The 15,815-nt window shown below is 35.9% G+C and overlaps 1 protein-coding gene across 1 annotated transcript in view; it reads right to left on the bottom strand.

Annotated features, from left to right (window-relative positions):
• Positions 1-1,094: 1,094 nt before the first annotated feature.
• LOC127621153 (beta-1 adrenergic receptor-like) overlaps positions 1,095-15,815 on the bottom strand; it is a 38,318-nt gene continuing 23,597 nt past the window's right edge. The window contains exon 2 of the mRNA XM_052094644.1: positions 1,095-1,629. Coding sequence (XP_051950604.1) covers positions 1,602-1,629 — 28 coding nt within the window. The 3' untranslated portion in view covers positions 1,095-1,601. The remainder of the gene's footprint in view (positions 1,630-15,815) is intronic.

Below are 15,815 nucleotides of genomic sequence, written 5' to 3'. Positions count from 1 at the left end.
GCAGTGGATAATACCTCACTTTAAATCTTATAAAAAGGATTTAAATGTATCATAAAGTTGTCCATGCAATTTGTGCATCATATTCCATGCCTTCTGAAGGCATACTATATTCTTTAGTGTAATTTTTCTGTGGCTTCTGTCATGTGTTTAAGAGCGGCATGAGAAAATTGTGTTCATTTGCAAACTTGATGCATAGCGTTAAAAACCATGCAAGCCACTGTGAACAAGCTCCTCTCATAGCGCTCATGAATGCGCAAAGGACGTCAAGATTTTCGCTGAAAATATCATACAAATTTGGGGTCTTATATCCAGGGTTGAGCTGTGACAAAATACGTTATGCATTCAGAATACAAAAATGAATTAACTGTGCCCTAGTGATGTTTTCAAGTACCCCTATTTAGATAAGTTACTTTATAATTTTTTTAGAATAGTTCTCTCGTAATGACTGCAAAATAAGGCAGATGGTATGCATAGAAATACACTATAGCGCTAAGGTCGTGAAATTTGCAAATAAATAGCTGACTAGCTATCACGAAACGAAATAATATTAACATCACAAATAATTCTTTCACTTGTGTCATCCCTTTATAAATATATTTTGTAGAAGTATTCTAAAATATATTTTTATTACTTTTTATTTGATGTAATGAAATACATTACTCGTTACATTTAAAAGAAAGTATTTATTATTCTGTCTAACTCTGCGTATAGCTTTAAAGTGAGGCACTATTCACTGCCATTGTTTTGAAAAGATACTTTTGTGTTCTGCATAAAAAAGAAAGTCATACATGTTTGGAATGACATGCTGGTGATTAAACTATTACAGAATTTCCATTTTTGGGCCAACCTGTACAACACACGTAGAGTATGTTAATGTGGTAAGCATATTACACATTCACAGCTACAATGTGGGGAGTAAAATAAATAGGAAATAATTTAATATAAGATATTGTACAAAATCTAAATTGTGTGTATATATATATATATATATATATATATATATATATATATATATATATATATATATATATATACATATATATATATATATATATATATATATATATATATATATACATATATATATATATATATATATATATATATATATATATATATATATATATATATATACAAAACACGCTCCACTTGGAAAGTCTATTCAGAGTTATTGTGTCCATGTGTGTGAAGAATCAGTTAAAGTCCGTACTAATAACATGGCACTGATTCATTGTTTGTCATACGAACTGGACCAAACCAGGCTAAAGTGGATTGCTCAAGTACTCCTCTCCTTAACAGAACGTTAGCAGTACCGGCTTGAAGTGGATTACATTTCTCTGTAAGCAGTACCAGTTCAGTCGCTCTCTCCGTAGACAGGCTGTTCTTTTAGAACATGTTTGTATGGCTATTCACTCTTTTGTCTGTCTGCCTCTCTTCTTATATCCTTCGATTATTTTTGGAGGAGGCTCCCCTTATGGCTTTATAAATATTTCGTGGTGCTTTGTGGTCTCTGCTGGGGAAGGTCAGCCAACTGTGAGTTAGGTCAGTCCTTTCACCATTTCTTCCTCAGCATTCCTCTCTTTCAGCCATGTTAGAGACTCTTAGCCATCCTGCTCTTGTAGGTCACAGCTGAAGGAAATAAGAAAAGAACAGACTGTGTTGAGGGTTGTAAAACAAATTTTCCACATTTGAAAGACATTTTTAATGTGCACAGATGACGGAGCTGTGTCACATAGAGCAGTGTGTTACTCATCATATAAAGGTGTTGTGCTCAAGGGGACACTGTTTCAAGTCTGTCCTAGTGTCATGTCCCAGACCCATTCTTTTTCTCTCTCTCTGTACTCTATTCTATCAATTCTAACAAATTTTCCACATTTGAAAGACATTTTTAATGTGCACAGATGACGGAGCTGTGTCACATAGAGCAGTGCGTTACTCATCATATAAAGGTGTTGTGCTCAAGGGGACACTGTTTCAAGTCTGTCCTAGTGTCATGTCCCAGACCCATTCTTTTTCTCTCTCTCTGTACTCTATTCTATCAATTCTAAACTTTTATATTTAATAAAACATGACATTTGGCATTTTCAGTTTGGTGTTAAGGGATCTAATCTCTGCTGTCAGTGGGGGGAAATTAGGAACATTGTCCCATGACCTGTGACAAGGGGTAACCACTAAGGTCCTCTATGGTATAGCCTTTTAGGCCCTTTCCCACTGCAGGGACTAAAGCCCATTTTAAATACTCTCCCCCGGGACTAGTACTTTTCATTGTTTTCACACCTGAGGAACTATAAAGTTCCTCATATCCGTTACTTATTGGGTCTTGGGGATCCTGTGCTATGTTAGAGATGACCATGTAGGGAACCTACAGCTACAGTTATTTCAGCAGTTTGTTCTTAGCATGTCCTGTAATAGTTGTTTTGCTTTGCACTTAAATTAATTTAGCAGACAATTTTATCCAAAGTAACACAGTCAAAGTGTCCATTTATTTCAGGGACACTCTCCTTGGAGAAACCTAGGGTTAAGTGTCTTTCTCAAGGCTCAGCCTTGCACAATAGTGAGCTTATGGCTCACTCCTTGTGGGATTTGAACAAGCAGACCGTTGCGATTGCCAGCCCTGTGCTTTAACCACTATACTACCCCATGAAGGGAATGAGCAGATGACACAGATGTCACAATAATGATTTAAACAGCAATGGTCTTACAGATGCATTTAGGGATATAATTAGTACTACTGATATTACATTTACCATTTGAGTGGCCCGTTTGAGGACATTTAAATGGTAAAGGCTGCACATCTGTCATTCTGGCAGTCAGTGGCTTGAGAAAGGCATTACTTGTTAAATGCTATTTTTATGAACAAGTACAGTTCCCCTTCCCTGTCCCATGTCAGTTCAGAAATGGTCTTTAAGCTTAAAAAGTTTTATATGTGGGATTATGTACACTCACCGGCCACTTTATTTTTACTTATTCATGCGATTTATATAATCAGACAATCGTGTGGCAGCAGTGTAATGTATAAAATCAGGCAGATATGGGTCAGGTGCTTCAGTTCACGTTCACATCAACTATCAGGGAAAAATGTGATCTCAGTGATTTCAACCTTGTTTGAGTATTTCTGTAATTGCTGATCTCCTGGGATTTTCACGCACAACAGTCTCTAGAGTGTAAGGAGAATGGTGCGAAAAGAATAAAAACATCCAGCGAAATAGCTTGTTAATGACAGAGGTTAGAGGAGAATGGCCAGACTAGTCAAAGCTGACAGCAAGGACTCAAAGGGTTTTAACACACTAAAATCATGTTTACGCTCCTATTGTTTAAGTCTTGTTGTTACAGTTTACGGTTCATTTGTAGCAGATTGTGAGGTAGATATGCGAGAGACATTCTACTAATAAAAAATTACTTGATCGTAGAAGCTTTGGACATATTGCTCATGCGGGCGGGTGTTGCATGTTTGAGACCAGCATATGAAGCATCCCAATCCAATTCCCTTGTCATTCTGCACAGACGCCATGAAAATACATTTCACCCGAAGGGCTATTCTAGTGGTACTTTTGACAAATATTTTCATCTCTGGTGAAACTCTGTTAAACATCCCTCACATGATCCTCAAAGTAACCTCATCCCACCACTGTGAGCCCTACCTCTTCTTCTCCTTTATTTTCTTTCACTTTAAATGCCTTAAATTCTGATCCTATCTCAGCTACTATACATGTCTCCACAGGAACACATAAACAATACAGAGCATTTATGTGCTATCAGAGGGAAGAGGAAAAAACAAAATGAGAAATGTGGAGAGTCCCTGCCCCACTGCTTAACCCTCAGGGTGGCAGCATCATGAAAAAAGATGATCGGACACATTTACAAGGTAAAGTTTTTCTGTTAAGTCAAATCACCCAAACACTTTTATGAAAATGGAATTATACATTTTGCTTTGTCAGCTCAAATCAGGATAACATCCTGTAATTTTTCAGATTGGTCCAGAAAATGTACATACACATATATTTATTGAATAAAAATATCTATATAGAACATCTCTGATGGGGGTGTGGTGGATATAACACAGCCTATTTACAGTACCCATGAGTTCTTTACACTGACTAGTTGACTTGTTGCTCAGACAATTGTCAGTTTTGCACATCCCAACTTTGATTACATTATATTTATTTCAGTTAGGTATAATTTAGTAGTTGTTTTCACAATCTCTTCCTGAGGTTGAGGAAGTATTCCTCTCTCTACTCTGCCATCTCACATACAAATGAATGCATGTGGAAGTATGTTAGCAGATATTGCAATGTTTTTGTTCTCTTACCTTGATCAACACCCAACACCAACCACTTTAATATCATAACCTGATGCATGATATTGCTGATTGTGTTTATAACACTTTATATCGACTGTCAGCCAAGAACATGGAATAATCTCTATGGTGCTTTGTCCATTTTGCTATATTAATGTCAAACAATTCATAGCCCATCCTTGGCCAAAGATAGCCGCATCAGCCGGATACCCACTTTAGGTCAGTGCCAACACTGCCTTGCTTATGTTTTTGCATTTGAGTGGTTACCTTGGGCTAGTCTGCAAAAGGACGTTAAGTTCAAAACACTGGGGAGATTTTCACATTGTTTTTGAATAATATGTATTTAGTTTAAAATGTCTTTTTCTCAGTAAAGGTAGATGGCTAGGTTGGCGATTTTTAGAACCATTTTGGCCACCGTTGTATTTGGGGAAAAGGGTCCAGTGAAATATCAGATGTAAAACATTGTCGACTTCAATGATTGATGATCTGAAAATATTTTAATCACGTCTGGCCTCGCCGCCATGCCCAGAAAGGCCACCTGGAACATGTTTAGCGTTTCTTCGCGTTGTGATCTCGCTAACTCAGCTTGAGCTGGCATGCTTCCTCTGCTGGTTTTCTTACATAGACATTTACTGTATTAAAATATAGAGCTTTAAAAGTTACCTGACACCATAGGGGTCAAAGGGGTCTGTTATGTTTTTATTTTAAATTGGAGGTGTGCTATTTCCAGTATGATTATTCCAATTAATCACCAAATGTATGTCATGACTGCATTTTTTTTCCCATTTCAATATTAATATCCTCACAAATATTATGTCTTGCTGAATTTTGTCTGGTTATCAGAATTGTTTCGTAAGGGCATTTATTATTATTTTTTCATTCATGCACACTGCAACAATAGCATTTTTATCTGTTTATCAGTTTATCTTAATCAGTAGTTGTCTTGTGTTCCAGTAAAAAAATATCTAAACATCCTTAAAACACAATAGATTTACTTAAGAAAGCAAACTTGCATAATATATTATGATTATGGCACACATTCATTGTGGCATTGTTTTGACAACCTTATGCAACATCACAGCATTTATTTCCATCCAGAGATTCATACATTTTTGGCCGAGATCTTGTATTGACGACGGGAGAGTCAAACCACTCCGTAAAGTCTTCTGCAGCACATCTAAATGACTTTAAATGGGGTTAAGGTTAGGACTCTGTGGTGGCCAATTCATATGTGAAAATGATTCCTCATGCTCCCTGAACCACTCTTTCACAATTTGAGCCCGATGAATCATGGCATTGTCATCCTGGAATAAGCCTGTGCCATCAGTGAAGAAAAATGTATTGATGGGATAACCTGGTCATTCAGTACATTCAGGTAGTCAGCTGACTTAATTTTATTGCTGCATAACGTTGCTGAGCCAAAACCTGACCAACTGAAGCAACAACAGATCATAACACTGTCTCCAGAGGCTTGTACAGTGGGCACTATGCATGATGGGTGCATCGTTTCATGCACTTCCCTTCTTACCCTGACACGCCCATCCCTTTGAAATAGGGTAAATCTGGACTCATCAGACCACATGACCTTTTTCTATTGCTCACAGTCCAATCTTTATGTTCCCTAGCAAATTGAAGTCGTTTTTTTCCAATTAGCCTCACTAACAAGTTGCTTTCTTGTGGCGACACAGCTGATTTGTCCCAATCCTGCATGTTTTTGTAGTATTTGTGCATGTGGAAATGCTCTTACTTTCACTATTAATCATAGCCGTGAGTTCTACTGTCGATTTTTTTTTTTTTTTTATGAAGTGACTTCACTAAGAGTTTTAGTGATCTCCAATCATGTTCAAGATTTGTTTCCAACCACATTCCTTCCACGAAGTTAACGGTTCACCACTATCCTTCCATTTTTTAATAATGCGTTGGACAGTTCTTAACCCAGTTCCAGTGATTTCAGCAATCTCCTTAGTTGTTTTCTTTGCTTGATTCAGGCCAGTAATTTGAAACACAGGAACATCTTTTCCAAAACCACAGGATATGTCTCCCAACGTGGTTGTTAAGAAATAAGAAGCTGCACACTGCATCATTTAGGGTTAAAAGAATTGTCGCCAGCTGAAACATATTCATCACTACAATAATGATTAAATCATAGGCTCTTAAGTATCTGCTTATTTAAATCCAAATGGCAGCTTTTAGTTTTTGGCTAAAAGGTGTAGTTTTATCTTGTTTTAAGCTTAATCTAATTGTATGCTTAAATAATGTTTTAAATATTTTTTTGAGATATCTAGGTATTTTTTTTACTGGAAAACAAGACAAAATATCTGATTAAGAAAGTGATGTTTTTGCAGAGTACTCTTTCCTTGTGTATGTGGTTCTCTCTCCCTTTCTGTCTTTCTCTCTCCATCTGCTTTGTTGGGCATTGCTGATTACATCATAAAGAATCAAAGGACCTAAGGGTATTTTTAACATTTGTGTCTAATCTGTTGGGAGAATTTGTGGCTTCTATTTGTCTGCCTCCATCCATATCCATGCAAGGACAGTGAAAATAAGACGAAAAAATTCCACCGAAGCTGGAGTTTCTTTTGCATTGCACAGTTGATTAAAAGATAATGTTTTTCAAACAGCCAACTAAATCATTACCTTAATAATCTTCCTGTCAGTTTTCCATTTTTCAGAGCCCCTCTATTTAACATGATCTAGTATATTTTTTCAGGTTATTGATTTGGCTAATTGAAAAGGAGTTAAGAAGAGGGAAATAGCACACATTCAAATTCACACATTATTAGTTATAGTTCACGCAAAACTGGCAGTTGTGTCACCATTTACACATCCCCATGTGGGTTTACGACCTTTATTGTTTTATTCAGTGAAACAGAAAAGGACGTAGAATGTCTGAGCTTCTGCTTTCAATACAAGGAATGAAGATGGTGATCTATACTGCCATGCTCCAAAAAAGACAGAAAGGATCATAGAAGACATATTGATTTATAATATTCCAAGTCTGTTTTCCAAGTCTTCTGAAGCCATACAATAGAGCTTGTGAGGAACAGGCAAAACATTTAAGCCATTGTTCACTGATAATCTTTCTTTTTGCCCGTAGCTCTTAAATCTGTTTTGTAGTTGTGGTTTTCAGTATTGCTACTAGGGGTGGGCAAGAAATGTTGATTTTAGGATGTATTGCGATCTTCATATAAATAATCTCAATATCAATTATTAAATCCCAATAACAAACTTTTACTCTATGTGCAACCCTCAGTTGCTACATCTCATCAGTTCACCAATGGCATTTAGCATCAATGATGTCAAACCTGGTGCAACGCATCTAAATACAAAATTTTTTAATTGATAGCGTGAATGAGATTTGAGAGCTTTGTCAGTGAATACTGGCTTATATTTCCATTTGTTCCTCACTCAAAGCCATCATACAGCTTCTGTAAACTTGGAATATAACATGCAAGTCATATGGACTACTTATGGTTGGAGAGTGAATGATGACAAAATATTTGTTTTTTGGTGAACTATTCCTTATAAGGTCTGTGTTTCAGAAAGTGTGCATAAGACATATCATGCTTTTGTGTATGTGTTTCTCTCTGTTCCAGTCTGTATTTATCAGACTCAGATTTGCTACAGCTAAGACGGTTCTTTATTTGAGGCACTCCAGTGAATCAATGGATTAGTGGTTGTCTGATATGGGTTTTTAATGGCCGATGCCAATATCCAGGGAGCAGGGGGGGCCGATAGGCCAATACAATGCAGATATATCACACAATTTAATATAGTAAAAAACAAACATAGAATTACAAAAAAAAATACAAGTTTCTTCAGATTTCTGTTTAGTCTTCTAATTTGAATAATTTATTTGCACATGAAGAAATTGATAATATATTAGGAAGAAGAAAATAACAGTACACACAGTAATCCAGCAACCATGTATGGCATGTCCACGTTAGCAATCACAATTACTAAAAAAAATTGTACCTTGGAATGCATCCAAATATGTTGGCAGCTGACTTGCTGCATTGCTGCCTAATCAGTTAATGGCTTAACACAGCTGTTTTAATGAATGGAATTCTTTTTTTTTCTCTACCCAATTAGGAATGCCCAATTCATAATGCACTCTTAAGTCCTCATGGTGGCGTAGTGGCTCACCTCAATCCGGGTGGTGTAGGACAAATCTCAGTTGCCTCCGCGTCTGAGACGGTCAATCCACGCATCTTATCACGCATCTCAGCGTTACCGCTGAGACCTAGCGCGTGTGGAGACTTCACACTATTCTCCACAGCATCCACGCGCCCCACCAAGAGCGAGAATCACATTATAGGGACCAAGAGGAGGTTACCCCAACGTGACTCGTCCCTCCCTTCCAACCGGGCTAGTTGGTTGCTTAGGAGGCCTGACTGGAGTCACACAGCATGCCCTGGATTTGAACTTGCGACTCCAGGTGTGGTAGTCGGCGTCTTTACTTGCTGAGCTACCCAGGCCCCCAATGAATGGAACTCTTAAGGAAACTGGTCTCTGAACCGTTTGAGAAGTACCTTATTTTGAACATACCTCCACATACAGCCACAAGCCGGAGGCAGCATTTTCCTGGTTTCTCACGCGCTCGTGCGGATCCACCGCAAGCCTCTATCTCCTGACAGTTTAAACACCCTGGATCGCCTGTTTGGATTGTCATGGATTGACCATCATGATTTGTTAATGAGAGGAACATTTGATCCTGATCCTGAAGTTTTTTATTTTGGCTGATAGAATACATGCTTCAGAGGAAGATATTAGATGAGTGCTCGATGGTAAGAAAATTCTAGATTTCCGTGAGGTTCGTGAATGACATCTTTTTAAACAAGATATCTGCATATTTGCAGGCGATATTTAATAGACGTTTTATTGATATTTACCTTTTATCATTAGAAATGTTATAGGGAACTGTAACTGTAACATCTGGAGAGACTGATAGAATACATGCAGTTAAAAGTTACAGGGAACTGTTGAGGACTGCCCTGTTCAATTGTGGTGAGAAGAATAGTATCTCAGAATGCTATTCTGAGATGCGGGTTGGCACAGTTTTGGCAGCACAAGGGGTCCTACACAATATTAGGTAGGTGGTTTTAATGTTGTGGCTGATCAGTGTATATACAAGAGCTCGCATATCTTGCTCACCATTGAGTTCTACTATGATTTACTGCAGTTAGCCCTCACTGGCCATAGTGTGTTCATTTTAGATGAATCACAGTAATTTATTTAGTACATTACATGTCACGCACTTTGCCTGAGAGGAAGTGAGTTTGCTATTGTAAAAAATATGGGCCAGCAGTAGAAAAACATGATTTATATAAAGCTTAATAGAAAGGTTTTGCTTGTACTGTGGGTGGAATATCAGTATCCTGTTTGACTTAAACTCATTTATCAAGTCTGCCTTTGGATATGCAGAAGGTCATTCATGTATGTACAGTATGGATAATTATGGATTGTATATACAGTGTATAGTCATAGCTTTTGTCTTTTGACAAAAGTGCTCTTTTAATGTAGTCAGTATTTCATCTCATCAATGTTCATTCATTTGGAAATGAAAATATATTATATAGTGGCTAGAAAAGTATGTGAACCTTTTGGAATTACTGTAGATGATATTGTGCATTAATTGGTCATAAAATGTGATCTCATCTTCATCAAAGTCACATCAAGTAAGTCATTTAATCAAGTATAGACAAACAACAATGTGCTTAAGCACTAACAACACAAACAATTTTAATGAACGGATCCCATTAAACATTCACAGTGCTGTGGAAAAAGTAAGTGAACCTTTGATTTAATAACTGGGCAATCCTACTTTGGATCAGCTTTGGCAGTAATAACCTTAATTATCAGCATATATCAACAATAACCTCATCAAACATGTCCAGTAGCTGTGGATTAGAGCTGTACAACGTTCAGAAGGAAATTTGGACCATTCTTCCTTAAGAACTACTTCAGCTCAGCCATATTCATAGGATGTCAGTTGCGAATGATTCTTTGGGGTCATTCCACAGCATCTCTATGGTCTAGGGTTCTGACTAGGCCACTCCAAAAGGCAGATTTTATTTTTTATTTTAAGCCATTCTATAGTGGATTTACTTACATGTTTAGACTCATTGTCCTGCTGCATCACTCAACTTTAACTGAGCTTCAGCTTGCTCATATCAACCCTGAAATTATCCTCTAGGAGATCTTTATAATTAATTTTTCCCTCTGATGGCAAGTGGTCCAGGCCCCGAAGCAGCAAAGCAGCCCCAAATCATGATTCTCCTTCTCCCTTTGTACTTCACCATTGGGATGATGTTTTCATGCTGGTATGTGGTGTCCTTTTTACACCATATGTAGTGCTGCATATTCTTCCCAAACAATATAACCTTAAGTTTCGCCAGTCTCTTGTTTGCGAGTCATGGTCCACGACAGCAGATGCTTCTTGTGAATAGCAAACTAAACATTTTTGAATGCTTTTTATAAGTCAAAGTAGCTCTAACCCACACCTCCAGTATTGATTCATTAATTGGATTTGCCATCTCACTTTTTCCACAACACTGTGAATGTTTAATTGGCTGTGTTCAATAATGACATGAAATAATATAATTGTTTGTGCGTTGTTAGCTGAAGCACATTGTGTTTGTCTATACTTGCAACTTTGATAAAGATGATCACATTTTATGTCCAATTAATACATAAACCAGCTAATTACAAAGGGTTCACTTACTTTTTCTCATCACTGTAATTTTAGTAGATGAAAATAACATCTTGGTTTATAACGTGTAAATGACAAAAAAATGTGTTAAACTGTTACAGACCAAGCTTTAATGAAACGTTTAAACGTATTAATTTTAAACATTTATTAATTTTAATGTGTCAACATTTATCAACAAAAACAAATTCCTTGTTGTAAAAACCTGAGCTTTTGAAATAATAACATTATAATGAGTATGCTGAAATATTAGCTGGGTTGGGAGGGTTACTTTTTAAATGTATTCCACGACAGAATACATGCTGTAAAATGTAATTTGTAATGTATTCTGTTAGATTACTCAAGGTCAGTAATGTATTCTAAATACTTTGGATTACTTCTTCAGCACTGGTAGATTTTTTTTTCACTTGTTTTGACTATAAAAACTCTGCCAATACAGTAAGACAAAATACACATGTTAAAAATACATTCTCTGAAAAACCTAAATATCTTATGCAGTGTTGTTTCTAAAACAATGTCAATAAAACTGATCTTGTTTTAAGGATTTTTTGATATTTTTACAGGATAACAGTACAAAAATGATTATCAAGAATATGATTTTTGCCCTAATATCAAAGGTCTTACTAGAAAAAAAAAAAATTATGTTCCAACATGAATTTTCTTGATAAAAAAAATATGATCATGTCTGGTAACGTGCATGTAAAATGGCTAGAAATATTATTTTAGCATAGCATAAAGCTGACAATTTACACAAGGTTTATTTCTATTTCTTCTGCTCCAAACTTACTTCACACTTACTTCTCGGTCTGCTTGTATGAATGTAACACATCATAAGAAAGTGTTTCACCGCTGTTCAAATTATCTTTGGATCGCATAATTTATATGTATAAATGTTTTCCATTTGAAAGGACTAAATATTAAATGAAACAAATGACAATAAAATGCAAAGTAATCTCTTCAGTTATCAAAATACTTTTTGAATGTAACTGTATTCTAATTATCAATTATTTAAATCGTAACCATAGTGGAATACAGTTACTTATATTTCATATTTTAAACACAAAATATAAGCGTAAAGGTAATCCCGTTACATGTATTCCGTTACTCCCAAACCCTGAATATTAGTGATGTGGAAGTGACTGTGTGTGGATTATTCATGCTTTAGAGACTTTTTAATTAAAGCATTGCATCACTTGTTATCACAATGGCATATTCACAACATTGGTTATGCATTTTGTGTATTTTCATTTGTCTAAAAATATTTCTAGAGCATTATAAATGCATCTTGCAGTACATTTTTTCTCACCTTATTTTTGTCAACTGTACATTTGAATTAAAATCATGTTATTATCATAATGATGTGTCTTTTCCATCTTGTCTTTATTATTAAAAAAAATAAAAAACATTTTCATCAGTACTTCTAGGTTGCATACATATGCTACAGAAAATAACCTCTATTGTTTTTTTAGTTATTTGGTTTCTCATGAGAAAAATGCCAATGCATGCTGACAATCATTGACAAGTGACATTGACCAGTGTTGGTTACTTGGAGGAAAATGCTTTCTTGATATATCAAGGAAGTGACCACTTCTCTGGGAACCAAGTCTTGACAGGACTGTGTGACACTTTTGTTGATAATTCCACCCAGATAGGGTTCTCTTAAAAAAAAAAAAGAAAGAAAATACGTAATCCAATTTCGGAGTGTTGGCCCTAGTTCAGCCAATCATATGTTCCATCAGTGTTCACAGCAACTTTCGCTTGTTTGCTTTGTGTCACAGACACATCCATCTCTTGTCAAGAGAGCTTGGTATCATTAAAATTGTGCATAAATGTTTGTGCAGTCATTTTGAGTAACAAGCCTTTGTAACATGATGTTGTGTTCTGATTATGTGTTTCAATGGATGCAGCTCTGGCTTAACATCAAGCTCAGTGGAGCTTTTCCAAGGCTGATTTCATGCTCCAATACCAGCTGCACCAAACAATTACGTGCCCCAAATGTCCCTTAGATGCAACGGCATCGTAATGTGTCTATTGTCAAACTAATTAACACAGTTCGCTCTTAAATTAACTGTTAAGACTTCAGGTCAGAGATCAGAACATTGATATAATTTTGCCAACATGGTCAAATTACAGTATTAGCATGATTGAGGAAATGATCTCACAAACCACAAGTTTTCTGACACGTTTTGTTCATTTTAACATCTAATCCATAACATTATAGTGCCAGGAAAGTTTGATAGGGTTCATGTGATTTTGATCTTAAAGACCCCATGAAATTGCTAGACATGCTTAGTTTTCTTGTGTTTTGATATGTTTCCATTGAAACTGGAAGTTTGGCTGCTTTTTAAAACAAAATAGCGAATAGGTTTTAGTTTACATCACAGCCATGATTCTTGATTGACTACTAGTTATTGCTGGTACTAGGGGGAGGGATATTCTCTTTCTAGAGAGCATTTGATTGGACAAACACGCCCATGAGTTCAAGATGAGTCATCAAGTGTCAGGAGAACGACTGCAATTTTTAAAAACATGTATCTGTAAAACAATTAGGAGTATACTAGCATCGCTAAAATCAAAGCTAACATATGTAAAACCAGAAAGTCAGCAAATCTTTCCAAAAAGTATTTTGGTACATGTTTGTACAGGATGTTTTTAGAGTCTTAGAATGATTAAATGTGATTAAATTCTGATTAAATGTTTCCTAAATAACTGATTTGTAATCCTATTCCAACCTTTTATTTAATAAATTGGTAAAGCTGACACAAAGCTGTTTCAACATCAGCAGCTGAATGACAATTATTTAAACAAATATATCCAATGGGCAATTTTGCCAATCCAGTTTTTGTGATGATTTTTACTGCATGGTAGCATAGCAGTACCACAGGGCTGCCCTGTGACCCATGTGCTTACCCTACAGAGGATTTATTCATTTTCCTGAGTATCTGAACTGAATAAGGCTTAACTGATTTGATATACTACATGCCTCTGAGATATTCAAAACAGACCAAAATGTAAAGACTGGTCTGAAGCTTTGCAGGGTGGCACATAGAGGTTCCCATCAACTGATGATCTCTGAAAACTTTGAAAACAAGCTTGTTCTTACTTGTTCTGATGAATGTACAATCAACGTTGCATAGCGAATGACCAAATGATTGGTGCACACTCTTTAAACATTCTGTAGTTGATAAAAAAAGGAAAATAAGACTAGAAAAATAATGTGGATGTATGTGAGAACCAACATTCTGAATTGAAATTAGATTTGAGGTTCCAAATGGGAGTTTGAATTGCAATTCAAATTTGAATTGAATAAAAAAAATAATCATGTAACATTTCAGGCTGGTATTTTGAAATTAATTTAAGGATATTTGTTAATTATACATATCAAATTATACATACTGTACATATAGCATTACAACTGCTATTACAAACACAACATGTGGGGTATTTTCATAAATATTTGATAATATAAAAAATATGTGTATAATCTATGTAGAAACAACACCTACAGAAGTGTATGTAACAATTAACAATTAGTAATGTATTCATTGCATTATGCCTAGTGGACACTAAATGACTTAAGCTCATCTCCTTTGATGTTTTGAGTCTGCGACTAAACGTCTTGGATCTCACGACGAAAGGTCTTTTTGTGTGTGCACCCACATCCCCCATACCCTCTCTGTCTTTATTATTTTAATCTATTTTTATAAAAAAAATTAATGTTTCCTTTTGCAAATAGCAAAATGGCCAAGAGCCGTTCTTTAATTTTTTGGCAGTTCCGTGTGTATTTAAATGTAATAAGCGTACGATCATACATTTTTAAAAAGCGAATGCATGAACATGTTCAATAAGGACACCGATATGAGCAGCATACACACTAGAAGCTCACTTACAGGTACTGCACTAAAATAACTCCTCTCTAAGCGTCATTTTTGGAAATATAAAGATAAATTGTGCACTGGTTTTCTTATTGTCTTGCACTTTTATCATTAAGTAAAACACAGAAATAATGATTGATGTATGTCCACATGAAATCAAAGATTCTCTCTAAATCCGAACACAAGTGGTCAAAGAGACGAGCAGGTGAAACTGATGTCTCGCTTGTACATTTGTGATCACCCAAAATGAATCTTAAGACCAGGTGTACACATGGTCTCACTCGGGGATGAACGGTCGTGTAGTTGATACACTAAGGGTAACTACTAGTTAATTTGTAACCAAGTCAGTGCTTAATTTGGTTGCACCACTTGTTCTTAACTAGTAGCTCGTAAGCTCTCTGTAAAGTAATGCGTAGTCGCACAAAATGACGTTTACCTGTATTGATCCAATAAGCAGCCTTTTAAATTTGTACACATAAATAAAAAAATAAAAAACGTGATCTTACATTTACATTTATGCATTTGGCAGATGCTTTTATCCAAAGCGGCTTACAGAGCCCTTATTACAGGGACAATGCCCCCGGAGCAACCTGGAGTTAAGTGCCTTGCTCAAGGACGCAATGGTGGTGGCTGTGGGGATCGAACCTGCGACCTTTTGATTACAAGTTATGAGCTTTTTTTTTTTTTATTATTATTTTTTTTTTTCTCGTAAATGTAAACGAGTGTAAATGTCAACATCATACTGTATATCAAAAGGATTGGAGCCTGTCACGCAAAAAATTAGCACACTGATGTCATTAAATGTCAATCTGAATTTTTATTCCAACCGTTAGTCTTGGTCGGAGTCTTTCGAAAATATTTAGTTTATAAGTAGGGTTATGTCCTGTCTAAGGGTACATTTACACATCAACGATGTACTAAAAAAGTTGTTGAA

Source organism: Xyrauchen texanus, chromosome 27 (assembly GCF_025860055.1).
Source record: "Xyrauchen texanus isolate HMW12.3.18 chromosome 27, RBS_HiC_50CHRs, whole genome shotgun sequence".
Classification (NCBI taxonomy): domain Eukaryota; kingdom Metazoa; phylum Chordata; class Actinopteri; order Cypriniformes; family Catostomidae; genus Xyrauchen; species Xyrauchen texanus.
Note: the sequence above shows the minus strand (reverse complement) of the source record. Positions and strands in the feature narration are given on the sequence as shown.